The sequence below is a fragment of the Rhamphochromis sp. 'chilingali' genome (assembly GCF_963969265.1).
Source record: "Rhamphochromis sp. 'chilingali' genome assembly, chromosome: 3".
NCBI classification, from domain to species: Eukaryota; Metazoa; Chordata; class Actinopteri; order Cichliformes; family Cichlidae; genus Rhamphochromis; species Rhamphochromis sp. 'chilingali'.
Genome location: NC_137931.1, coordinates 1,949,424 through 1,976,097, shown reverse-complemented (window position 1 = coordinate 1,976,097; position 26,674 = coordinate 1,949,424). Strand labels below are relative to the sequence as shown.

The window sequence follows — 26,674 nt, the reverse complement described above, 5'->3', positions numbered from 1 at the left end:
CCTATTGGCTATTATTTTCAGTGCAATAAAATAAATCTGATAGTGTTTACCGATTTTCTATCTCCAAATAATACCATTCACAATAAATTAGAAACCATTCACCTGCTCAATCTCGTTGCGCATAGAGTCTGCACTGCCATCTGCTGGAAAACTATACAATTGCACGTTCACTGCTAAATGTGATTGTAACATTGCACACGCTCATACTTGTATTGATATAACTTTGACGAGGCAAAAATAAAAAATAGAGCAAATAATAATTGCTGTGTATTCCTATTATTGTTCCCAAGCTCCCCAAGACAAATGCTGAGGACAGAACAGTGTAAAATCAGTGCCAGATCAAAAATGCAGATTATTAGGAATGAGATTTCCATATCAGTTGGGACCCAAGTTAACAACACTTATCAAACACTGACTCTCTGATGATTGTATTGGAGAGCAGCTCATTGTTCACTATTTTATGTGTGCTGAAGCAGCCAGCGGCTGAACTGCCAACCCTCCAACTAGCAGATGAGCTGGTCTACCTGAGCTACAGCCTGCTGACAAGACAAGGGGAAGGGGGGAAGGTGTGTTAGGAGGCAGTGAGGGTGACAAAAAAGCAGGAGTGTGGAGGTGAGAGGTGGGACTATGACTGATAAAGGGAGATGGCAGATGGTATGTAGAGAAGGAAGGCAGATATAGTGTGTTTGTGTGTGTACAGGAGACCAGGTGGAAGGGAAGCAAAGCCAGGAGCACTGGAGGTGGATTCAAACTATTCTACCATGGAGAAGGAAAAATAGAGTAGTGGACAGGAAGAGTATGGGAATAGTGTTGTGCAGGTGAAGAGAGGGTCAGACAGGGTTGAGTTTGAAGCTGCAAATCAAAGGAGTGATGTGCAATGTTGTCAGCGTGTATGTCCAATGGGCGGATGTTAGCTAGAAGAGAGCTAGATGAAGTGGAGGAGGGTCTCCCCAGGGTGGAGAGCATTGTGAGGGGGATGTAGGTGAAGGCTGCAGAGGCGATGGGGAGGTGTTTAGGAGGCATGGTGTTAAGGAGAGAAATGCAGAGCGTCAGATGGTGTAGATTTTCTGAAATGAATGGAAATGGCTGTGGTGAACATGAACTTTAAGAAGGGGGAGGCAGATAGGAGGACGTCAGAATTGAAGAAAGCGAACACAGGTGGACTTGTGCTGAAAATGCAACATGAAAGTGGTAGGAGACTGTAAGGTGGTGGCAGGGGAGGATGTAGGTAGGGAGCATCAGATGGTAGTCTGTAGGATGGCTTTGGACATCAAGAAGAGTAATCAAGTGAAGGCAGAGCCAAGGATTAAATGATGGGAGCTGAAGAAGGAGGAACGTCGCACAGAGTTCAAGAGGGAGTTGAGATGCTAGGGAAGAGTTACCAGCTGGGAAACTACAGCTGAATTAGTGAGGAACCTGTCAGGAAGGTGTTTGGTGTATCCTCTGGACTAAGGAAAGAGGACAAGGACACTTGTTGGTGAAATGACAGCGTAAAGGAAAGTATTTAAAGGAAGAGGTTGAAACAGTCAAGGAGAGATGGGAGTACAAAGACTGGCAAAAAGGAAAATGCTTCACTGAGGAGGGAGACTCAATTAGTTAGCTCCAGATGTCACATCAAATACATCAGAACTGCGTGACTATAAACAGATCTATAGACTAATGTACACTTATACTTGTCATCTGTGTGAGCTAGCTGAAGCAGTTTATGTAAGCCATCTTTTATATGCTATGCCTTGTCCTTAACACTTATATATTCTTTATATATGCTAAGATCTTTCAACTTAAACTCCTTGATCCATGTACTTAAGCAATAAGATAAAATGATATAATCTATATTTATAATATAATATATCTTTTTTCCAAATTGTTTGACACAAGCAATAACAAAATGGGTTATCCATCCATTAATCCATTTTGTCCGCTCATCCAGGGCCGAGTTGCAGGAGCAACAGCCTAAGCCCAGACTTCCCTCTCCATAGGCATCACGTCTAGCTTGTTCCCAGGCCAGCCGAGAGATATAATCTCTCCAGTGTGTCGCGGGTCTCCCCCAGCGCCTCGTCCCAGTGGGACATGCCCTTAGAGATAGGATGAGGGGCTCAGAGTAGAGCAGCTACTCCACCACATTGAAAGGAGCCAGCTGGGGTGGTTTGGGTATCTGACAAGGATGCCTCTCCCAGGAAATGCCCAGGAGGGCTTCCTGAAAGAGGCCAGCCACCCTTCCAAGAGAGCTTCTGTCCACTGCTATGATGTCATTCTTTTGGACACCTTGAGCTTGTAAACATAAGTGAGGGCGGGGATGTCCTGACCAGTAAATGGAGAGCTTCGCTTTTAGACTGGTACAGCATCCTCATCACTGCAGCCACAGTACCATCTGTCAATCTTCTGCTCGCCTCTCCCATCACTCATGAAAAAGACCCTGACATACTTAAACCCAGAGTGGGCACTCCACCCCTTTTCCAGCTGAGGACCATGGCCTCAGACTTGGAGGTGCTGACTGTCATTCCCACCACTTCACACTCGGCTGCAAACCACTCCAGTATGAGCTGGAGTCCACCATAGGATGAAGCCAACAAATCCACATCATCTTATCTGACTTGCTGAAGCCACATGTTCCTCCTCGCTCGCTCCGTTCAGCTGAGCAGCTGCTGCTGTCGGTCCCTAAGTCGCGGCTGAAATGCAGAGGAGACCGTGCCTTTTCAATTGCGGCTCCGATGCTCTGGAATAACCTTCCCCTCCAAATTAGACAAGCGTCATCAGTGCAGGTCTTTAAGTCCAGATTGAAAACTTATTTTTATTCCCTGGCTTTTAACTCTGTAGGAAACTGACACCTTCTTATTTATTTTATTGTGTGTAATGATTTTATGGTATTTTTAATTTGGTTGTTGTTTTGATCTGTGTTGTTCAGCACTTTGGTCTGCCTGGTGTGTTCTTAAAGTGCTATACAAATAAACGATGATGATGATGATGATGATCTGTGAAAAGCAAAGATGAGATTCTGGACCACCCAAGTAGAAGCCCTCGTGCATACAAATTCTGAACACAATCGGTGATAAAGGGCAGCCCTGATGGAGTCCAACACCTACCAGGAACGAGGGTTAGGGTTATGTTCAATAAAGCCAAATAAATGCATTGTTCTATAAATAAGAAAGGAAAGGAGGACCATTAAACAGAAAAAACATACAATAATAAAATAAAAGCTCAATCTAAATCAAATACAATAAAAGGTAAAAATTGCAATCACAATAACTAAATACAGAAAGAATCTAGACAATATACCAAGTGGCTGACGTTCAGTTAATAAACACTAAACAGACTCCAAATTTTGAATGACCAGAGCATCAAGACTCTTGTGAAACCTTTATGTGACTGTATGTGCACGACTATATTTTGAATGTTTGTGTTTTTGGTCAAGATTTAGAAAATGACCAGTGATCGTATCCAGAACTGTTAGAAGCGTAAATTTCCACTGCAGCTGACGCTCTTTATTATCCAACCCAGATGAAACAGTGATGGTTTGGTGTGGTATATGGGGAACAACGATAGTGGGTCCATTCTTCATCAATGGAAACCTCAAGGCCACTGGATATTTGAAATGGCTACATGATGATGTGTTTCCCTCTTTGTGCACTGAAGCTGGCACGTTCCCTGAGTTTTTCCAGCAAGATGGTGCACCACCACATTATGGGTGCAGGTCCAAGCATTCCTAGATGAACAGTTTCCTGGAAAGTGGATTGGTCGTCGTGGGCCAGTTGAATGGTCCCCCAAGGTCTCCCGATCTGACCCCCTTAGACTTTTATCTTTGGGGTCATCTGAAGGCAATTGTCTCTGGTGTGAAGATACGAGATGTGCAGCACCTGAAACTACGGATACTGGATGCCTGTGCTGGCATTTCTCCTGTGGTGTTGCTATCAGTGTGTGAAGAGTGGGAGAAGAGGGTTGCATTGACAATCCAACACAATGGGCAGCACAAACACATTTTATAAGTGGTCAGAAACTTGTAAATAACTCATGAAAGAATAAAGTTACGTTGAAACCAAGCACACCATTGTTTTTCTTGTGACATTACCAATAAGTTTGATGTGTCACATGGCCCTCTTCCTGTTGGAAAAACAAAAGCGGTATCCAAGATGGCCGACTCCTAAATGGCCACCATGGTCACCACCCATCTTGAGGAGTTTGCCCCCTCACATATACTAATGTGCCACAAACAGGACTTTAATATCACCAACCATTCCCATGTTGTTACGGTGTATCCATATAAATGGCCCACCCTGTACTTTGAAGTCAGGTTGACCTGAAAATCCTTGTCTTTGTTACTTCCAGCACATCCATCCATCCATCTTCATCCGCTTTGTCCGGGGCCGGGTCGCGGGGGCAGCAGCCTAAGCAAAGAGGCCCAGACCTCCCTCTCCCCCGCCACCTCCTCCAGCTTATCCGGGGGAATACCAAGGCGTTCCCAGGCCAGCCGAGAGATATAATCTCTCCAGCGTGTCCTGGGTCTGCCCCGGGGCCTCCTCCCGGTGGGACATGCCTGGAACACCTCACCCAGGAGGCGCCCAGGGGGCATCCTTGTCAGATGCCCGAACCACCTCAGCTGGCTCCTTTCGATGTGGAGCAGCAGCTGCTCTACTCTGAGCCCCTCCCGGATGGCCGAACTTCTCACCCTATCTCTAAGGGAGAGGCCAGCCACCCTTCGGAGGAAGCTCATTTCTGCCGCTTGTATCCGCGATCTCGTTCTTTCGGTCACTACCCACAGCTCGTGGCCATAGGTGGCCTCACTTCCAGCACAGACAACTGTAATTACTTATTAGAATGTCCCCATAGGTGTCTGAAAAGCCTCCAGCTGATTCAAAATACTGCAGAGAGTACACTGATGGGGACTGGGAAGAGTCATGTTTCTCTTATTAGCATTTCTTCTCTGGTTTCTTGTTAAAGCCAAACCAAGATTTCAAAAGCTTTGCCTTACATGCAGAAACCTCAAAACCAACCTTCATAAATACCTTAATTACAAAATGAATTAAATAGAGGGCTTTGCTGTCAGGCTGCAGGCGGTTTTTCAAAAGTAGAATGGGCGGTAAAGCCTTTAGCTGTCAGAGTGCTCTCCTGGAAAATCAGCTCTCCGGTGGGTTTTGTTTTAGGCGTACTGCCTTGACCTTTTAAAATGAAGCTTCAAACTGTCCATTTTCATGAAAGCTGAAGCTGTAACTGTGGATGGAGGCTGAGAGTTGATGAGGGAACTCCTGTTTTTCCTCTCTGCCCTCCCTTTACCTTTCTACAAGTGCTTCTAGGTGTTTACTCTTTTTACTTATTATTACTTTATAAAAACAACAACACTTGTATATAATATAATAATGATGCAGTCCAGTTCCTTGTGATCCATTCCAGTAGCTCTTGGAGCTAGAACGCAGTGCATTGTGGGACGTAGTATGATGGTGAAGTCAAGATGGCTGCGAAGCTCAGGCAGAGGAGAGAGCCTGTAGTAGGAAGGCCGTGAATGAAGTTTTCTATAGAAAATCCTTCGTCGGTGTCCGATCGGACTTAAAGCAGTGTGCTGTTTACGTTGGAGAGAAGCCGCGCAGGACCTACAACACCCACAAACAGCAACAGGATAACAAACTGCTGGCATAAAGTCTCGTATGAATTCCGACGAGAAGGAGGACTGTGAGTGTGCGCCACCACAGGCCGAGACGAGCTCCGCCGGAGGAGCCGATAGGTGGGGATGCTCAGAGGAAAGGCTCGGGATGCTAGGACGATCAATCAGAGCGGGGGCTAGTTAGCTGTTGTTGGAGGCTGTGTGGACGTCAGTGCTCCTTTGTTTCAGGCAACATATTGGGGCAAAGTTTATAGCAAGCACTGGTTAAATGAAAACGAAAGAAATCTGCCCGCGGGTCACTTTGAAGACATTACTTTTGTATGAGTAACAAAGTAGGCTAACTAGCATTTGCTGTGTTAGCTTGCTAAAGTGAGCGACAGATTGTCCCAGTGGCAACATTTTTGGGCTTTACCAGCCCGTCCAGACTGGACTACAGGGTTTAGGTTAATGCTACATTTTACAAAAGAGATAAAATGAATTATCTACATAGATGATTACATTTGCTGCGACCCCGGTCACTAAGTGGAAGCCAGTGCTTCGCTTTAAAAAGAGCGAATGTGGGTTTGCTGGTTAGACTGTTGTCTTCTTCTACACAGCTCGACCAATTTCCTGAGCAGGACTCTGACTTTGTTACCCCACAGCAGAGCCAGCAGTACTCTGAAATGTCAGTGTAGTCATCATGACCTGTGCCGTGGTTCTTATCCTTGTTTGTTGTTCATTTAGAGAACACGAGGAGCCTGAAATAGAAAACCCAGAAGCAAGCCGAATGTAAGTCAAACTCATTACCTTCCATGTGTGCAGTTCAGGAGCTTGGTGTTAGGGTCTGTCCTCGCTTCTTTCTTTCTTGTCTTCATCTTGTGCCTTGACTAAATGTTGTCAGCTGTATTGTTAGTGTGATACACACCCAGTTCATCTCAGCAGCTGTCACACTGTTTGCTCATGATGTGAACATTTGAAGGACCGTTGGCTTAAATAAAACATAATTAAAGTACTTCAGGTTAAAGTGCTTTAATTATGCATGGAATTTATGGAGCTTTGAGTTTACATTATCAGTTGTATCTGTACCTGTGAATGAATAATACTGTTGTTCTATTAGTATTGCTTCAGTGTTTACCAATACGACTGCAGCTGGAATGCTGCTGTCTTCTGGACAGTGGTGTAATTAGCAGAATCAGAAGGTTTTTGTCAAGTTTGAATTTATTCTAAACACTGATAATAAATCTGTCGTGACACTTGACCTGAAAGTGGCTGGAAATGCAACACGTCCAAAGCTCCATAAGCCCGAGCTCAGCATCCAGCCTGAGACCAAGCTCAGCTCTTGTGTTGTCTGTTGACAGAAACTCTTAGTGATTCTCAAGTGGGAAAAGCATTGCAGTCAATCTCGCGTCTCCCATTATTTCACATTGCACTCAGTGCTTTATGAGGATCACAGTGGATTCGCGCAGTGCTTTTACCGCCTTGTGTTTTACCTCTGATCACAGGAAGCGAGCAGCTGCCAAGCATCTAATAGAGCGCTATTACCACCAGTTAACGGAGGGCTGTGGGAATGAGTCTTGCTCCAACTCGTGGTGTGCCTCATCAGTTGGCTTCAGCCGCATGGATAACAACGAGGCAGCGGTCAAAGCCCTGGAGCTCTACAAAGTCAATGCCAAGCTATGCGACCCACACCCTTCAAAGAAAGGCACCGCTTCCACCTACCAGGAGAGCAGCGCTCACAGCAACTCTGCGTGCAGCAACAAGAAGATGAACCATAAGGACATCCACTCTGTGCGAGACAATTTTAAAGGTGAGCAGATTGCGCTGTTTCACTCGTGCAGTTTGTGTTTTTGTTTTTCTCTGGTAACAACATTTGTGTCTGTGTGTAGATGTAAATTACCTGACAGAGGAGAAGGTGTATGAGATCCTGGACACCTGTGGTGAAAAGGAGGATTACTCCCCTCTCATCCGAGTGATAGGCCGAGTTTTCTCCAGTGCTGAGGGACTGGTGCAGAGCTTTCGGAGGTCCAAACCGCACACCAAGGAGGAGCTCAAGTCTCTCCAAGGTAAGGACGAGGACAAGGATGAAGATGAAAAGGAGGCAGCTGCGAGTTCAACTACAGCTATGGAGGAGGATTCCCCCACCTCCTCATCATCGAGGCTCGGCGAGTGCTCGTCGGGAGAAAACGACGTCCAAAAGCTGGCTCCCGATGAGGTTTCGGTCGATATCGAAGCTGTGCGAAGGGTCTACGAGCGCCTCCTGTCCAATGATAAAATCGAAGCCGCCTTCTTGAATGCGCTGGTCTACCTCTCGCCTAATGTGGAGTGTGACCTGACGTACCATAACGTGTATTCACGAGACCCAAACTACCTGAACCTTTTTGTAATAGTGATGGAAAACAGCAACCTCCACAGCCCCGAGTACCTTGAGATCGCTCTCCCACAGTTCTGTAAGGCCATGAGCAAACTCCCGCTGGCAGCTCAGGCCAAGCTGGCGCGTTTGTGGTCGCATTACAGCGCTGAGCAGATCCGGCGCATGGTGGAGACCTTCCAGCAGCTCATTACCTACAAGGTGATCAGTAACGAGTTCAACAGCCGCAACCTGGTCAACGACGACGACGCTGTGGTGGCGGCCACTAAGTGCTTGAAGATCGTCTATTATGCAAATGTGCTGGGTGGCGACCTTGACATGGAGCACAACGAGGAAGAAGACGAGGAGCCCATTCCAGAGTCCAGTGACCTCACCCTGCAGGAGCTCCTGGGTGAAGAGCGCAGGAACAAAAAGGGCCCTCGAGTAGACCCGCTGGAGACAGAGTTGGGAATCCGTACAAGCGATTGCCGGCGGCCGCTCATTCCCTTTGAGGAGTTTGTCAACGAGCCTCTGAACGAGGTGTTAGAGATGGACAAGGACTATACTTTCTTTAAAGTTGAAACTGAAAACAAATTCTCCTTCATGACCTGTCCGTTCATCCTGAACGCCGTCACCAAGAACCTGGGTCTGTACTACGACAACCGCATCCGCATGTACAGCGAGCGGCGGATCACGGTGCTCTACAGCTTGGTGCAGGGTCAGCAGCTCAACCCTTACCTGAGGCTCAAAGTGCGCAGAGACCACATCATTGACGATGCTCTGGTCAGGGTATGTGCATTCAAACCGACTTCAGTGTCCCTTTGATTAGTTGGGTTTTGGATGGGTTCAATTCAATTTTATTTATATAGCACCAAATCACAACTACAGTCGCCTCAAGGCGCTAATGTTTGTGAACGTTTCTTCTGTGTGTGTCTGCAGCTGGAAATGATAGCAATGGAAAATCCTGCAGACTTGAAGAAGCAGCTGTATGTGGAGTTTGAAGGAGAGCAAGGTGTCGATGAAGGAGGTGTTTCCAAAGAATTCTTTCAGCTGGTGGTGGAGGAGATCTTCAACCCAGATATTGGTAAGAAAGCATCGCGAGCAGTTTAGTTTCAGGTGGCTTTAAACAAGCGTCGCACATACACGTTGAACTGCTGATGCTGGCTTAATAATTCACCTTGAACTTGGACCTGAGTGTGAAGCTGCGGCAGTACGTGTCTGCTGTTTGGACTTTACCACAGTTCAGTCCAGCTGCTGTCACGGTCCAGCTCTGTGGGCGATACACAGCAGCGTGGCACTAACACAGCATGCAGGGCTGGATTTGAGAGCGTTCACTGTCGGCCCATCAGAATCCATTCAGATCCTTGGTCGGAGTGATCTGGTCTTTCTTAGAATTGTTTCCGGTCAGCCCCCCTTTCAGGATTTCATAGATATCGCTGCTGCACTGCTAACTGAATCCGGATCTCTGACTGGCTTTTCAAAGCCTAGTTTTAGGAAACTGGAAAGTAAAGTTTGTGGGGGTTTTGCGTCCTGCTTTCTTCCACCTAAAGTGTGTCAGCTGTCATGTTATCGAACTGTCTCTGGTCAAAGTTGTCTGAAAGACGTCCTTCCAGACCTGAGAGGGTTCTCATGTTCCCAGTGAGGTCTAATGGAAACGAGCTGAGTAGTTTTTAGCTAACTTGACAACAGACAAACACAGTGATAGAGAGCAGGGAAAACCGATGTGTTGCTTTTTCCGTGTGCACATGGAGCGTCTCTCGCGTGGCTGCTTCGTATCCCAGGATTCACGGGCGTGTGCTCTGTTTTTCTTGCTGCAGGCATGTTCACGTATGATGAGCACACCAAACTGTTCTGGTTCAACCCGTCGTCGTTTGAAAATGAGGGCCAGTACACACTGATTGGCATCGTTCTCGGTTTGGCCATCTATAACAACTGTATCCTGGATGTCCACTTTCCCATGGTGGTCTACAGGAAGTTAATGGGCAAGAAAGGAACTTTCAGGGACTTGGCTGATGCCAACCCGGTAAGCATCACCTAAGCAGCTGTTTGTGCTGTGTTTTTGTTGTTTTTTTCTGTCTAATTGATTTAGTTTGGGAGGAAAAGCAGCCATGTCTGTCATATGATGTATGCTAATGCTGATGTTATGCTAATTATAACGTGTTGATTGTCCTGAACCGCTGGACAGGTTTTATACCAGAGTCTGAAGGAGCTCCTGGAGTATGAGGGCAGCGTGGAGGAGGACATGATGATCACGTTCCAGATTTCTCATACGGACCTGTTTGGGAATGCACTTATGTACGATTTAAGGGAAAATGGGGACAAGATTCCCGTCACCAATGAAAACAGAAAGGTGAGCTGAAGAGAACCGTGGAGCCGTTTGTCCTCCTACGATACACACAGGCAAAGTGTGCTTTTCCACTTCATTCAGCTTATCTGACCCAAACCTTTCTGCTGATTGTGATTTATTAAGAGGGCGGAGCTTTAGGGTTGCATGATCCTGTGGTAGCACCTGGGCAGGTCATTGTGTGCAGGTCCTGAAACTGTTACCATGGGAAGTTATTGAGCTGGTTAGTGCACAGTCCCAGTTAGGAGCAGTCTCCCAGACATGGCTGCACCATGTTTACGTCTGGACTCCTCCTGGGATCAATGAAGTTTCTGTCTATGTCAGCCTGTAAAAAGATGGCAGTGACATTTTTTCAGCCTTCTAAACCTGAAGTTTGGCCACATTTTCAATATTAGAAGAGAACCTGAGGAAAGCTGCTTCGCTGCCACCACTCGAAGGTAAGCTGACTTTCAGCTCACTGTCACAAACCGTCATAGCTTCTCAAAATCTGATTGGAAGAGATTTGATGGCACTGATGCTGTTTAATGTTTACTATTTACAGCTGTCATCGGTGCTTTCTGGTAAAGCTTGATGCCTCTTTTCACTGGTTCCCACTCAGCTAGACTCCATCTGGATGTCTTCCATTCAAATTGAGTAGCTCCTCAGCGTGCATGGGCTAGTTACAGCAACACGGCTAAAAGTCCCATTGTATGTGGCACAAACGCAACACAACAATGGAGGTTGCCGAGGCGATGGGGACTCGGGGTGCACGGTGTTGCCATGTCCTTATAAAATATTGACTGTGCACTATCCAGCTCTCATTGATTACAACACTGTACTTCTTGTTGTTTCCAGCTGCTGGTGGTTTGTTATTGATAAAAATGGAAATGTTAAAAGTAACACAAATATAAGGGATGACATGGTGTTCAAGGCCGGCCGCCCCTCAGGGCTCGCGCTTGTTAAATGTTCTCATTGATGTGTGTTCATATAGGAGTTTGTTGCACAGTATTCAGAGTACATTCTGAACAAAAGCGTGGAGAAGCAGTTCAAGGCGTTCAGGAGAGGCTTCCACATGGTCACCAACGAGTCTCCGCTCAAGTACCTGTTCAGACCAGAGGAGATCGAGCTCCTGATTTGTGGAAGCAGGGTGAGAGTTTTTTTTTAATGGATGTTTGTATATGCTAGTGATGTCATTCAGTCATTCATTCATGTTTTGTCTCCCACTGTAGAACCTGGACTTCCTAGCACTTGAAGAAACAACAGAATACGACGGAGGTTATAACAGAGATTCTCGGATAATCAAGTAAGAATCTGACCTGAAAACCAAGCTCAGCGCGCGCTGTGTCTAATTTTTATAACCCAGCTCAAAGTCCACACTAATCAAAGGCATTTTTATATCATCATAACGTCACGGCCCACAATCAAAAGCAGTGGAGACCAGTTCTCACCATGTGGCCCCCCAGCAGACGGTTACTCAGTGCTTCACAGTAGGGCTGGGTATCCTCACTGATTCCATTTGAATCGGGGAACTTTTGCCGCAGTCAGAAATATTATAATTCTTATCATTTATCAGTATGTATCCATATTTTTATATCTATAAAAAGAAAACTGACACTTGTGAGACTTTATCAAAGGTGTGAGCATCACAGCAGAGGCCTTTGTGTCAAAGTAGCTGAAGATAAAACACAGAAAAACATGAAGGTGATTTTCCTGGTCTGGATTTTATACAAATATTCTGCAGTAGATCAAAAACGAAAGAAAACCATTAATCAACATATGAACATGACCTGATGCTGCTGAAGTGAAGCAGAGCAAAGTTGCAGAGGTTTGATTAGAAACACAGAGTTTTTCAATTTTGCATAATTTTAAAAAGTTTTAATTTGTTCAGTATTGAACAGCAGAAATGAGGCTTTCTTTTCAGAAGTAAGTAAAAGGAAAAACAGCGTCCGACAGGCTGCAAACAACGGTAGACTGGTGCGTAACAGCGCTTTGTGTTTACGTCTCCGTGCAGAGTCCGTGTTCCTGCTCTCATTCACTGTTTCAGCTGTTTGGTGGTTGTAGAAATTTTGTGAGGTTTAACCTGAGATTCTGGCGTTTCAGCCAAAATAAATTTATATTTAAATATCGATTCAGGATTTTGATGAATCGATATCACGTTATCCAAGCCAGAATCTATTTTCATCGATAATCAAAACCCAGCCCCACTTCACAGGACTGCAGTGTGGGGAAAAGCTCCCCACACTGCATGTGTGGATTTAAACCTTCAAAACCAGCTCTGCTTGGAATGGTTCTTCCAGTAGTGACGTGTGAGGCCGCTTGTTTCCTCGCCGATCCGATAAATGGGATTGTGTAGTTTTAAGGCTGCTGTGAATTCCTCTCAAACATCAACACAAACAGCTGAGCCTAAATGTAAGTCACTGTCCTAAATTCAGCAGCAGTGCTGCAGGTTGCCACCAGCGCCACACCTGCAGCACCGAAGGACGCCAGGGGCAGCGTTTGTCTCGCCCTAGCAACACCCGTCCCGCTGCTCCTTCAGTTCGCCTCATCATAAACTCATCATCTTATTCTGTGTTATAATTGACTTTTGTGTTTGACAAGGTTTGTGGCCTCGCCACACATGACTCTGCTTACGAACATCCACTGAGCGAGCGAGCACACGTGAGGCGTGATGCATTTTTACAGCCATAATTTGCATGTCACTGTGACAGGCGGAAGAAGAAGTAGTTCCTACCAGTCATTTATATGATCCTAACGATAAAGTCCACTGTGTTCCTGTTAATGATGGACTACAGATGTCGATACTTTAATCTGAGAACCAATTGTAGAACATAAGAATCAATATTTCAGTAACACGTTAGCTTCAGTAAAGTGTTAGCTGGGTTCACTGAGGCTGTGTATCTGTGGCTGACTGTGGAGGCGCTCCCAGGAGAGCCCCAACAAACACCTGGAGCAGGTGAGACGGCAGAAGCGTGAGCTGATGTGATCACAACATGTTTCCTGCTTTGCTCAAAGTTCGTCTCCATCACGCTGCTCGTCTCTGTTCCTGCACAGAGTGCAGCTACACAGCCTCTCAGCTTTTAACAGACCATAACTAGCAATTCCCAGCATGCAACTGGGAACGTGTTAATTGACAGTTATTATTGTGAAGTTGATGAAGGAGGAGGAAACAGTATGCCATGTTGGCCCATTATCAGCTCCAGTCAGTGCTACACAGCTCGGCCCAGTCTGCAGGTGCATTTCCTCTGCATGCACTCCTGCACCCGAGACTGCGAACAGACCAGAATAGGCCTTTATTGTCACTGTACATGTGCAACGATGATGTGAGTGCTCCACACCAACTGTGCAGTTATAAAAAGTATGAATAGTAGATGCAGGAAGAAATGACAAACATGAGAAATATATCCAAACGAGGAGGAGTGCAGCGGGCGCGGTGCGGGCGCGGTCCGTGTGTGACGTTCCTGACACTCACTGGGCCTCAGCGCCTGACATCAGCACTGCCTCCTCCTCACTGTGCAGCTGCAGCCTCGTCACCAGGCACAGACTCCACCTGAGAAACCATGAGAGTTTACTTTGGAAGACCAAAAATATGCAAAGACTGAAACCTCGCTCACCGTTAACTTGTATGTTTAAACGGAGCACATACGTCTGTGCATCCACTGGCTATGTTTTGAAACTGAATTCATATATATTTGATGAAGGCGTTTCCTCGTGTTTGTGTCGTAGGGAGTTTTGGGAGACGTTGCACTCATTTGGCGAGGAGCAGAAATGCCTCTTCCTACAGTTCACCACCGGCACCGACAGAGCGCCTGTGGGTGGGCTGGGCAAGCTGAAGATGATTATCGCCAAGAACGGCCCCGACACAGACAGGTGAGCCACAGCCGTTCTGTTTCCTGTCCCTCTTCTGTTGTGGTGCACGGGCTGCGTGCGCTCTGCTTCCTGCTAGTGACTGAAGCTCGAAAGTCTTTATGCACAGCTGACTGTGTCCTTGTTTCAGCAGCACGCTCTTAGCAAACATTAAGGAGTCCAGTACACAGTGTTTAAAATGTACGTGCTTATCAGTAAGTAGACATGAGAGAACGTGGCTTATTACGAGTGGTAGCGTTGTCTTTAAATTCAGCTTATTTATCCAACAATATCCTTTTTCTTCATCACATGTTGTAAAAACGATGAGGAAACTGATCAGTCATCACACCAGTGCAGGTATCTCGAGAAACTGGCATGACTGTTATGAAGTGTGAACACTGGAAGGATGAACCAGTTAAAGCCAGTCTGTTTTTGTTGGACATAAAGGAGACAGATTGTGACAGCAGCAGGCATCACAGCCCTTTGTGGAGCTGTCGGCCTGTATACTTCATGTATTTTGTCTCTGCATACACTCGGTGTTGCTGTGTGACGATTTGCTTTGTTCCTGACGTGTTGTCTGTGTGATGTGTGGTTTCTCGACAGGTTACCGACTTCTCACACTTGCTTTAACGTGCTGCTGCTGCCCGAGTACAACAGCAAGGAGAAGCTGAGGGAGAGACTGCTGAAAGCCATCACCTATGCCAAAGGGTTTGGCATGCTCTGAACCCCTGCTCCCAACAGACTCCTTCTCAGAAAGCCCATAAACCCTGCCCTGCCCTTCCTGTATCAGACACAATCTCAAAGGTGACCAGACAGGCCAGAGTATGTTCGAGGAAAAGCAAGTGAATAATGAAAGTGGATACGTGGTTCTAATAAATCTCTCTAATAGATCCGCTGCTGTGCCTGCATCATCACACATCAGTCAGTGTAAACGTAGAGACCTCCTCGAGTACCCGCTCCCACATCCACACATGTGAATGTGCTTTCTGTGTACAGAAAGGATCATTTTCCTCGTTATTTATTTGAAGGTTCACGTTTTTCATGCCTGCCTGTTGTGATAAATGTAAAAGAAATAATGCAAATACGGGACGATGCGTTTCCAACTCGATAAACTCGGCGACAAAGTACCCCTGAACTCTTGCCCACAGCTCCCACAGAGATTTAGTTTAGTGTTCGCTACTGCATCGTATTCCCCACTGACCATTCCACTCTAGCGTAGTCATTGCTTGTTGTTTCCACCCAGTCTGTTTTGAGGTGAGCGCGTGGAAAGAGATTGGGTCCAGGACGGCACATCACATAGCTTGTTCTCCTTCTCAGTTTCGGGCCTTCTTCCTTTGGGGGACATGCAGAGATGTGTAAGTGCACTTAGACATTTTCAGAATGTTTGTTCTTTGGTCACAGGTTGCCATTATTGTTCGTTTTATTTCCTTGTCTGCCTGTGTTGAGGATTCTAAATAAAATCAGTGTTTATATATCAGTGCATACCGTACCCACGCTGTGGAGGATGTACACATGTAGACTGAGTCTCAGATGCTCTCCTTGTGCCAACCTGTACAGCGGACAGGTAGAAGCCCAGCACGTACTCTGTGTCGTCTGCTTTGGGTTCAGTCTCGTAGAAACCGCTCACGCTGCATAGCCCCCCCCCCCCCCCCCCCCCCCCGTCTGCAGACCTGATAAAGCTTTGTCTGTTGCTGTGGTTACACCTGGAACCTAACGAGACCATCCTAGTTCATGGTGACGTGAGTAGTTTCCTTTGCCGTTGGAGTGTAAAGCTGGACTTTGATCTGGTCATCTCCCGCTGATGAAACATCTCCCTAATATGTCTTCTCGTTTGCATCCAGGAGCCGTGAGGCGAGCTCTCCTCAGTTTGTGTCTCTGAGGGTGAAAGAGGCCGTGCTCGCCGTGCGCCTGCTGCCGCTTTGTTTTGTAAGCTTGGCCTGACTTGCTGTGGACCTTCATACCTCTATGTTTACAGCACAGATAACACAGGTGTGTCTGCTGTGACTGTGTGGACACGTCGCTGTGACCTGATCAGTGAAACAGGTGTAACCACTGTTGAAAAAGTGCTTTGTCTCTAATAAGGACTGTGAAATCATTTCCCCTCACAACAGGCAACGCGTCCCGTTTTGAATGCTTTTCCTCCTCATCGGTCAATAGGCTGCGTAATGTTCTCGGACACAGAATCGTCTCGCTGCTTCAAAGTTCGGTTGTCTTTTTAAACATCCCGCTGCTGTTGTGTAGTCTGCAATATCCATCCTCTGACACAGTCGGCAGACGTCCTCGGGTCAGGCAGCACGGCCGTCACACAGAGGCAGGCTTACAGCAACGCTTTGCCCAAATCGCTGACATCACTCACTTGGAAGTGAAAACGCCACTTTGGCAACAGCTCATGTAACCATGGTAATAAGGGTACCATGTAAAATAGCTGCTCCATCAGCAGACAGTTGTTTTAAATGCTTGATGGTCATCGAGTTGCATTTGTAAAATGGAACACGAGCCTGTGGCTGTTGGAAGACACTGAGATACGCTCCCCCGCATCTATATCCATGTCTGTAGGAACATGGAGAGAGGGCGAAGGAGTTGCTAAACCTGCAAACTACCTGGATGTCTTACTTACAAATGAGTGGTTGTGATCATTTGGACAAACTGGACATAAACATGCACGTGAAGCTTGCTGTCATTGAAAGCTTTCCTTTGTGTGACCTCACAGCTCCTACACGCAGCAGGCTCAGGTGTCCACGTGCGTACTTCCTTATGAGGTACTGGGTGGTATCGTTCTGTGTACAGAGACCGTTTGTGGCGTGTAACGTGACCTCACTCCTCCAGTCGCTGTGGTTAAAGGTCTGAGAACAGATGATGGCATGGAAGAGGTCACAGAACATGGACCCGAGTGTGTGGACTGCATCACGGCTATTGCCAGAAACCATCTTTGAACAGAGAGCTCTTAACGTCATATAACCCTGCAGTCTGGTAAAGCTGTTCAGAGCAAACGTGTACGTTTGTGGCGGTTGGCTGGAGGTGGGGGGTCAGTGGTTTGTCCCTGAGACGCTGAAGTCGTTGCTGCATGGCTGACGTACCTTATAGAGGAGCGCGTGGAGCGCCACGATGCCCACAACATACCACTGAGAGCACAGTGCTCAGCACTGCCATCCACCAACCTGAGCCAGTCTTTATCTCCTCTTCTTTTTCTCCTCCCTCATCAGCTACTCCTAACACTAGTTTAGCCTTCGTCTGAGTCACAGTACTAGTAGTGCCTAAAAATGTGGACAGCACTGGACTGTGCTGGGAAGTCACTACAGTGCACAGTGTGCGTGCATTGTTCTACGTACTGCAGTAGTGCTCACTCATGTGGAAGGCTAAGCAGTACAGCCAGGTGTAGTTTCAGCTGTGTAACCTTACCCGTACCTCCATGTTTGAATGCTGAAGATGCTGCTTGCTGCACACGTGAGCCGACTCAAGGTTAAGGGGTGGACCTGTCTGGGAACGGGAGGCAGATTTCCTCAATTGGTTCAATCAACAGTTAAATTCTCCCACATAGAAACAGGTGAAAGGCTCAAAGTATTCATTGTTGTGAAACATGCTAAATAAAGACGACTGCTTTTTTCCAACAAGCCTGATTTGACTCCACAGGTTTCTTGGTGTCCCGATTTCAGAGCAGGCCCAAACATCACGCCACAGATGCAATAAGGCAAAGTGTGTGGGATAAAATCTTTTTTACTTTCGATGAGCAGGACCTGGATCCTGTTAGGTAATGTTTCCTGTGGCACTCGATGCGACATGCCTCGTTCGCCTGCTCACGTGGATCGGAGACTCGGGGTAAGGATCTTGTCCAAGGATATTTGTACCTCCTGAGCTGCTCTCTGGGTGACGTTGAAGGGTGGACATTCTTAAATTTGGGTGGGTCAATGAAATGGTCATTTTGGTTGGTTCTAATGATGGGTTATACACAGAAATGTGCTTGTTGCATTCTTTTGAAAGCTTATTCGCGCTGTGTGCTGGACTGTGTTTGGAAACAAGAAGCAGGCAGACAGCAGTAACATTCTTGTAATTATTACAAATAAATGCCAGCTGTAGTTGTTTGTATAGACTGGCATCGATTTAAAAGACTGCACGTGTAAGTATGACTTTATTCCTCACTCCAAAAAGTTCAGAGAAGAATCAGGATGACATGAAGAGCCAGAAGATGATGACACAGCCAGCAGAAGAACTGTGGCAAGCTCATCATATTCAGTTCCTTTATTATGAGTTAATTTTTTTTATAGTAGGAAAAACAAAAGAATACAATTCTCAAGAGAATGAGGAAATCCATCAGCAGACAGCTAAAGATCTCACATGACTAATGTCCATCCATCCATCTTCTTCTGCTTATCCGGGGCTGGGTCGTGGGGGCAGCAGCCTAAGCAGAGAAGCCCAGACCTCCCTCTCCACAGCCACCTCCTCCAGCTTATCCGGGGGAACACCGAGGCGTTCCCAGGCCAGCTGAGATATAATCTCTCCAGCGTGTCCTGGGTCTGCCCCGGGGCCGCCTCCTGCCCCGAACACCTCACCCAGGAGGCATCCATGTCAACTAATGTCAACACTGTTAATCATACATACGACATTAAAAGAAATAATTCTTTGTTTTGCACTTTAATATTTTGGAACAACACAACTTATTTTCTTTGAAATAAAGCGTGCAAACTCTTTTTGCTTACTAAACTAAAATTGCTCATGCTTGCAGTAGATGCTTCCTCAGTGACACCTGCAGAGCTCTGGAATCTAAGCTTTCACTGCCTCGTGCACATTCGTGTTCCTTCATGCTGACTAAGATCGTTCACAGGAGCCTAACTGATCAAATGTTGAATGTAAAAGCAGAAATGGAAATCATAAACCCTGGACTTCAAACCGAAGCCTGCGTGAAAGTGCCAACAACTGCAGTTCCTGTAGTCATTCCCCACAGACTCAAATTTCAGATGTGAAAATGACTTGTAAAAAACAGTTTTGGTGTCTATTGTTTGTTGTTGAGGCTTAAAGTTAGGGCAGATGTACCAACATCTGCAGTCTGCATGGCCCTACTTCTGCTAACATGGTGAAATTGAAGTCTCTGCTCGGATTGAGGCTTTAGAGCATGTTTCAGGGGAAAGGATACACCACTTTTCAAGAGTTTATTGTCACTTTATTATTTTTAAATTTATTTACAGAAAGCACATTTCTTTATATTTAAAATAAAAATTTGATGATACATATTTTGAAATGCTTTTATAATATTTGTGTAGGTGTACAGAGGCCCATTCAGCAGATATGTTCCAGTGGAACCTCCTGATCTATGTTCATCATGGTAAAGACTGCCTGAGCTTTAGAAAAAAACTGTTGTCAAAAATATCAGAACAGCAGTTTGCAGCTGTGCTGAAGGATGAGGCGGTCAGTTAAGAGCAAGAAAACCGTTACTAGTTTGATTCCAGCTGCAGACACGAATCCGTTCAAGGTTGCGTCTGGCATAAAACTGTCAGTCATCTCAGAACACGCAGAGGCGAAGCAGCAACAAAGAGCAGCTGTTAAATCTCCAGATCTGGTTGCAGTTTCAAATCTCTCTCTCTCACTTTAATGACCAGAACTGAAACTTGTCGGTGTGGTCCTGTTCTTCTAAATGAATGTAGAAAATATTCATAAAAGGTCCTTTTTAGAATTCTTTTGACTAATTGCGTCCTTCAGAAGAGTTATTCTGATCACAATAAAAGGAGAAGGTCCTGTATGTGCAAAGCCCAGGTCATGGTGTCGTTGCTGAACGAGCCGCTCTGGGATTCTGGGCAGAGTAGTAAAGAAAACGTTTCCCACCAGTATTGGTTGGATGCTCACACCGATGCTAAAGTAGTGCTCCTTTAGAACCTGCTTGACTGCTGCTGTTGATTGGTGGCAGCTTTGTCTTTGCTTTTATTCCAGGTTTGTCCCTCCACATGTTTCTGATCATCGCGTGCAGCCTGTTATTGTTATCACTAACACAAGAAAAGACATAATGATCCACATGGTGGTACGACCCGTTGTTGTTGTCTATGTGTGGAAACATTGTTTGAGGGCAGTCTTATTATTTTTGCATCTTTGGAAGTACTGAGCGGATGCAGTGTACTAGTCCCTGTAAAGAAGACACTCCCTATGTAGTACTGATGGCCAACCTCTACTCATCTACTCTGAGGCTTCTGAACTGGTTTGATAAATTACTGAGGCGCTGCTTGAGTTTACGCTGAGAGGAATCGTATTGATTTGTCAGCTTTCGAAATTTTGCTGACATGATTTCGAAACTGGCTTCAATCTGATCGACTTTGTTCTCCAAGTCTTTAGCATCGGTAGCAGCGACAAGCGACTCATCTATGAGATTGTCTTTCATCAGAATGGCCCTTCCTTTCTCCTCCAGAGCATTCTTAGCATCAGGATACTCTGTTAGTGCCTCCATGAGATCATCTTTGGACAGGGCAAAGAGATCAGAATAGCCCACGCTTCGAATGTTAGCTGTTCTTCGGTTACCTGCCTTACTACCTTTGATCCCAAGGATGCTGATTTCTCCAAAATAAGCTCCGTCACTAAGGACCACAAACTGGGTAACACCATCATCTGCTACTACAGCGAGCTTTCCTTCTTTGATGATATACATTTCCCTACCAATATCCCCTTTCTTACAGATGTAATCCCCAGGACTGAAAACTTGAGGCTGAAGCTTCAGGACCAACTCAATAAGCAAACCAGCTTCACAGTCTTGAAAGATGCGCACTTTTCTTAGGGTTTCCAGATGTACGTTAATGGCTATCTCTGCCTTCAGCTTGTCTGGCAGATTTTTTAACACTTGCTTTTCATCGCAGGTTTTCCCCTCAGTCCACAGGTAGTCAAACCACTTCACCACCCTCGCCTCCAAGTCTTTAGTGACCTTTCGAAATTGCATGTACTGCTTGATAGAGTCAATCTTCGCCTGGAACTCTACACGTGCAGCATTCATGTTGGAGATCATGGCTCCAACATTTCCAACAATTGTTGCAAAGATCAAAACCCCAGTAAGAAAGTCAACCACGACAAAAAAGTATTCAACGTCTCGGACCGGCGGTGGTGTCTCACCAATAGTGGTCAAGGTAAGAGTGGACCAGTAAAAGGAATAAATGTACTGTCTGGACAGCTGAGAAAACTCTGGTTTTTTTGGCCCGGGGTAGACCCATGTGTCTGACCCAAAACCAAGTATTTTTGAGATGGCAAAGTACAGGCACCCATTCCAGTGGATGATGATGATGATGTAGAGTACAAGATTAGCGATTCGGAAGATGTTTGGAAAATTGGTTCGCGTTTCAGTCCGGTCGAAGAACTCAAAGAGACGGCCTAACCTAAACAGCCGGTTGAACCTCCACTCTGGGTTGTTGATTCCAATATAGAAGAAAACAATGTCAGTAGGAATCACTGATAACATGTCTAACTTGAACTGGGGTGTCTTCATGTACTTTTCCTTCAGGATCTTTGCATCCTTTACAACAAGTCCTTGCTCCAGAAAACCTATTGACAAAGAAGAAAACGATAATCATTATCATATACTGTATTGAAGATTTTATATAATGACAAACTGAAAATCTTAGGTTTCCATCAGTACCTGTCCTGGCTCTCACAAAGATGTCCATGCAGTAGAGGGCATCTGACACATAGTCCAAAACCAGCCAGAGTGTTGAATTTTGATACTGTAGCTCATTAAAACAAGCTCTGTATGGAAACAAACCATGACTGAGACCCATGAACACTAACAACGATAAGAGAAAATACTAAATACATGAATTCAAACCTTGCCACCAGGAACATCAGATTGTAGAACACTGGGACAGCTATTGTGAGCAACCAGTAGTAATACATATCCGTGGCTGGGTCCATGATCCACACCTCCTTCCTAAATGAGAAGAAGTTCCCTTTTAATAAAAGTATGTATTTTTTTTTTAATTAAAAAAAAGTTAGAAATGCAATGTGAGCTTAATTTTGGCAGTAGTCACAGCCGATCTGCAGCCTGGTCATGGATAAAGTGTATATTACCTAACTGATTGCAGAGTAGTTTCTGGAGGTTTCAAGGAGGTAATGTGCACATGCAAAAAAAGCAGTCCTACATATTTGTTTAATATGTGCGTTGAAGGACATGTCCTGGTCAAAAATGACTCCAAGGTTCCTCACAGTGTTACTGGAGGCCAAGGTAATGCCATCCAGAGTAAGAATCTGCTTAGATACCATATTTCTAAGCTTTTCAGGGCCGAGTACAATAACCTCAGTTTGATCTGAATTAAGAAGCAGAAAGTTAGCGGCCATCCAGGTCTTTATGTCTTTAAGACATTCCTGCAGTTTAACTCATTGGTGTGTGTTATCTGGCTTCATGGACAGATAGAGCTGGGTGTCATCTGCATAGCAGTGTAAATGTATGCTATGTCTTCTAATGATGCTGCCTAAGGGAAGCATGTATAATGTAAACAGAATTGGTCCTAGCACTGAACCCTGTGGAACTCCATAACTAACCTCAGTGTGTGAAGAGGACTCTCCATTTACATGCACAAACTGGAGTCTATTAGATAGATATGATACAAACCACTGCAGTGCAGTACCTGTAATACCTACAGCATGTTCTAATCGCTCTAATAGGATATTATGGTCGACAGTATCGAACGCTGCACTGAGGTCTAGCAGGACAAGCACAGAGATGAGTCCACTGTCAGAGGCCATAAGAAGATCATTTGTAACCTTCACTAAAGCTGTTTCTGTGCTGTGATGAGCTCTGAAACCTGACTGAAACTCTTCAAATGAACCTCTGCAGATGATGTGTTAGCTGTTTGACAACTACTCTTTCAAGGATGTTTGATATAAAGGAAGGTTGGAGATTGGCCTATAATTAGCTAAGACTGCTGGGTCTAGAGATGCTTTTTGAGTAAAGGTTTAACTACAGCCAGCTTGAAGGCCTGTGGTACATAGCCGATCATTAGAGATAGGTTGATCATATTTAAGATCGAAGAATTAATTAATGGCAGGACTTCTTTGAGCAGTTTTGTAGGAATGGGGTCTAAAAGACAAAACTTTACTTTGAAGGCAAACAGCCTCTGTTTCCATTTTGTGCACCATTCTTCAAAATCTGTACATAAAATAAAATAAATAGATAAACTTTTTGAATGCTAGATTTGAAATTACACCCAAAAGCAAAGATAAAATTGTCTGGATGTTCCTTTAACATAACATTAAGTTTTGAGCAGTATGATTAAAATGGTATCATGAGCGGTAGTCTCTTTTTTTGTAAACTGTATATTGAACCATTGGTGGACTCTGCAAACTCTTACGTGGATAACCTTTGCTCATATCCACGCAACCTTTTCTCTAATAGAGATTTAATTATTTCAGGCGTAATATTATGAAATTCACAATATTCCTGTTTGTTACATCCCCAAAAAGTATGGTGTACTTACAGTTCTTCCTTTTTATCATCCTTTTTGGCGTCCTTTTTATCATCCTTCTTTTCATCCTTCTTTTCGTCCTTTTTGTCGTCTTTCTTTTCATCCTTTTTGTCATCCTTCTTTCTGTAATGTTCATAAACAGGTAGGGGATGTACTCTTAATATCCTCTGTATTCCTGACATTTTCATCATCTTCTATCTCCTCCTGTGTCAGAATCATCCTCTTCAACCTTATTTATATAGCATCAAATCACAACAACAGTTGTGGCACTTGGGTGACTGTTGACACAGTAGCCCAAAAAGCTTCTAATAACTGGCGGAAGCTGCTAGAAGGTGGATCGCAAGACTTTCATTTTTACAAGCTCTAGCTCAGAAATGATGTGCTTGTTGAGGGATGCGTCCTGTCTTTAACCCCAGTGATCACCAGACACCATGACGCCTGAATGACAGTTAACGGTTTGAAAGTCTACTAGTATAAAAAGTCAATGCATGAGAATAAAAGAGCATTAAATTCACCTGAGCTCCTTTAATACAGTCTCAGTATATTGAGAGTAAATGTCATTAACGAGGGAGCTGAGAAGGTCACATTGACATGCTAAATGCTTCTTGACACACTTCTAGTTTTTGTCCCACATTTAGTTTGTTTGATCTCTCTAAATAAAGTCCTAAACTCAGCCCTTACACTCCACCTGAGGGCAGCCTCTAGTCTAACTCAAGAATAACACACATCTCTGTCACAAACATCCTACGCTGCCTTCGATGGCGACGATACGTTTAGCGATGAGACCTCTGCTCACTGATTGCTCAGCCCCAAATCAGACCCTCATCTGAACCACAGGTTTGACACAGCACTGATTCAGCTGCCTGAACTGAAAGGTTTGTGGACAGCTGTAGAATCTGTACACGGACGTGGAGAATGTCTGACTCATCAGTGAGATGAGAATAAAGACGTGTGAGAGGACGTCATCTTACCCGTCATTGTTGTTGCAGTTGTTTGTGTTCTTTGCGGCGAGGACCCGTTGAACATCGCTGCAAGATCGATAAATCATTGCATGGATTTGCGACCAAGGAACAATTTAAGAATAAGCGCGGTCATAACGGGCAGCAGGAAACCAACCATGAGAAGATAAACACATCACACACAAAGGCACACACACACAGGTTAATTATGAGACTGTAACTGGGGTTTGAACACATGTGAATAATACAAGATCATCTGTAAATACATGCAACACGTGTCAGCGTGTCCACAGTGGGTACATGAGTGGCACAACACAGGAAACCACTTCACTTGTGTTTCCTGACATAAAGACGGTAGCAGTGCCACCCTGCTCTCTTCTCTTTTGTATTGCATGTGCTCTTCACTGGGACAGCTCCACTAATTCCTTCACACTCTGCTCCACGCTGCTTCGTTTTATTCAGCTTTGTTGTGTCAGAGCCTGGAATCAGATTCCTTCGTCCTCTGCTGTGTTGGCTGTGTCTGACTGAGTACGTGGAAATCTAATTGTCAAACAACTGAAGCTAGTTGTGTTTTTATCACTTTTGAAAACAGCATATTGATGTTGAGTCCATTCAGTATAATAATGTTCTGTTGCAGCTTCGGGTTGAAAGCTCACCTGTTCCCCACGGCGCCGTCTCGTCTGCTGAGGACGGGCTCCGCAGGGCCGACGCTGCTTCTTCCAAAGTGCATCCTTGAAGACTACCTCGAATGAAAAATCCAAGTGACATACTGGATTACAGGAAAACACGACCTGCACTGAGCCTGTTTCACCGGGTCCAAAGCTGCATACAGGCTCTGAGGTCAAAGGACACTTTGCTCATGTGCTGTTGTAATTAAAGTGTGAGCACAATGAGCACTTTAAATAGAAGTAAATAACTTTGTACTTTTTGAAGCCAAAGTCCCACATTCACAGCACTCGTTGGGCTTGGTAGTGTGATTGAATTCAATTCAGTTCATTTTATTCACACAGCGCCAAATCCCAACAACAGTCACCTCAAGGCGCTTTATATTGTAAGGTAGACCCTACAATAACACACACACAGAAAACCCCAACAATCATGTGACCCCCTATGAGCAGCACTTTGGCAACAGTGGGAAGGAAAAACTCTCTTTTAACAGGAAGAAACCTCCGGCAGAACCAATAAAAACTAATGATTCAGTGCAGAGAGGTCTATTAACACATAGTGACTGAAGAAGAAACTCCCAGTGCATCATGGGAATCCCCAGCAGCCTACATCTATTGCAGCATAACTAAGGGAGGATTCAGGGTCACCTGGTCCAGCCCTAACTATATGCTTTAGCAAAAAGGAAAGTTTGAAGCCTAATCTTGAAAGTAGAGATGGTGTCTGTCTCCTGAATCCAAACTGGAAGCTGGTTCCACAGAAGAGGGGCCTGAAAACTGAAGGCTCTGCCTCCCATTCTACTTTTAAATACTCTAGGAACAACAAGTAGGCCTGCAGAGCGAGAGCGAAGGGCTCTAATAGGGTGATATGGTACTACAAGGTCATTAAGATAAGATGGGGCCTTAGTTAGGTGTGTGATGTGATTTTATGTGATTTTCAAATGCAGTTTGATATGACTGCAGCACAGACGTGGTGGTGATTGCATAGAGATTGCTTGGTTTTGGGGTCTTTCTAAGAGTCACATAGTTAGTAGTTAGCGGTTACAGTTAGCAGTAAGTGTATTTCATACTCTTCAGTTGAATGTGCTTCTTTCAACATTAAATCATGCGTTGTAAAAACAAATGTGGACTTGTGTACTAAACATGTCAAACAGACAGAAATTATATCGGAGCAGCTGAGACACATTTTCTCTAAACACCGGGTCTCTGTGGCTTTTAAACCCCAAAACACGCTGCGCCAAAAACTGGTCCAGCCCAAGGATCGGGTCCCCGACACAAACCGAGTAACATAGTGTACGCTGTTAAGTGCAGGAGGAGTGCCAGGATTTATACATCGAGGAAACCAAACAAGCTCTGGCTGAGAGGATGGACCAACACAGCAGAGCCACCTCGTCAGGCCTGGACTCTGCAGTCTATCTACACCTACAGGCCAGTGGACACTCTTTCAATGATGAGGATGTAACATCCTGGACAGGGAGGAACGCTGGTTTGAGGGCGGAGTCAAGGAGGCCATTTACGTGAAAAGGAAAAGACCATCTCTGAATGG

The 26,674-nt window shown here is 45.2% G+C and overlaps 2 protein-coding genes across 2 annotated transcripts; one reads left to right on the top strand and one right to left on the bottom strand.

Moving 5' to 3' along the window:
• The first annotated feature begins 5,422 nt into the window (after positions 1-5,422).
• LOC308393429 (ubiquitin-protein ligase E3A-like) lies at positions 5,423-17,082 on the top strand. Its single transcript, XM_080877191.1, has 11 exons — positions 5,423-5,713; positions 6,317-6,361; positions 7,075-7,379; positions 7,459-8,708; positions 8,859-9,003; positions 9,737-9,942; positions 10,105-10,269; positions 11,234-11,389; positions 11,472-11,545; positions 13,966-14,109; positions 14,689-17,082. The coding sequence occupies exons 1-11, from the start codon at positions 5,637-5,639 to the stop codon at positions 14,807-14,809; spliced, it is 2,688 nt and encodes an 895-aa protein (XP_080733317.1). The 5' UTR covers positions 5,423-5,636; the 3' UTR covers positions 14,810-17,082.
• Positions 17,083-19,928: 2,846 nt separating this feature from the next.
• Positions 19,929-26,363, bottom strand: LOC308393888 (cyclic nucleotide-gated channel alpha-3-like). Its single transcript, XM_080877915.1, has 6 exons — positions 25,123-26,363; positions 24,479-24,535; positions 23,520-23,630; positions 21,872-21,973; positions 21,686-21,792; positions 19,929-21,591 (listed from the first exon to the last, which is right to left on the bottom strand). The coding sequence occupies exons 1-6, from the start codon at positions 25,194-25,196 to the stop codon at positions 20,237-20,239; spliced, it is 1,806 nt and encodes a 601-aa protein (XP_080734041.1). The 5' UTR covers positions 25,197-26,363; the 3' UTR covers positions 19,929-20,236.
• Positions 26,364-26,674: the final 311 nt, after the last annotated feature.

Excerpts from the sequence above, each read along its gene's own strand:
- LOC308393429 (XM_080877191.1), top strand. The coding sequence starts at position 5,637 with ATGAATTCCGACGAGAAGGAGGACTGTGAGTGTGCGCCACCACAGGCC. Across the intron at positions 10,270-11,233 it reads TCACCAATGAAAACAGAAAG|GAGTTTGTTGCACAGTATTC; the intron begins GTGAGCTGAAGA and ends GTGTTCATATAG. Across the intron at positions 11,390-11,471 it reads TCCTGATTTGTGGAAGCAGG|AACCTGGACTTCCTAGCACT; the intron begins GTGAGAGTTTTT and ends CTCCCACTGTAG.
- LOC308393888 (XM_080877915.1), bottom strand. The coding sequence starts at position 25,196 with ATGCACTTTGGAAGAAGCAGCGTCGGCCCTGCGGAGCCCGTCCTCAGC. Across the intron at positions 24,536-25,122 it reads GACGGCGCCGTGGGGAACAG|CGATGTTCAACGGGTCCTCG; the intron begins GTGAGCTTTCAA and ends TCGATCTTGCAG. Across the intron at positions 21,592-21,685 it reads CTTTGTGAGAGCCAGGACAG|GTTTTCTGGAGCAAGGACTT; the intron begins GTACTGATGGAA and ends CTTTGTCAATAG.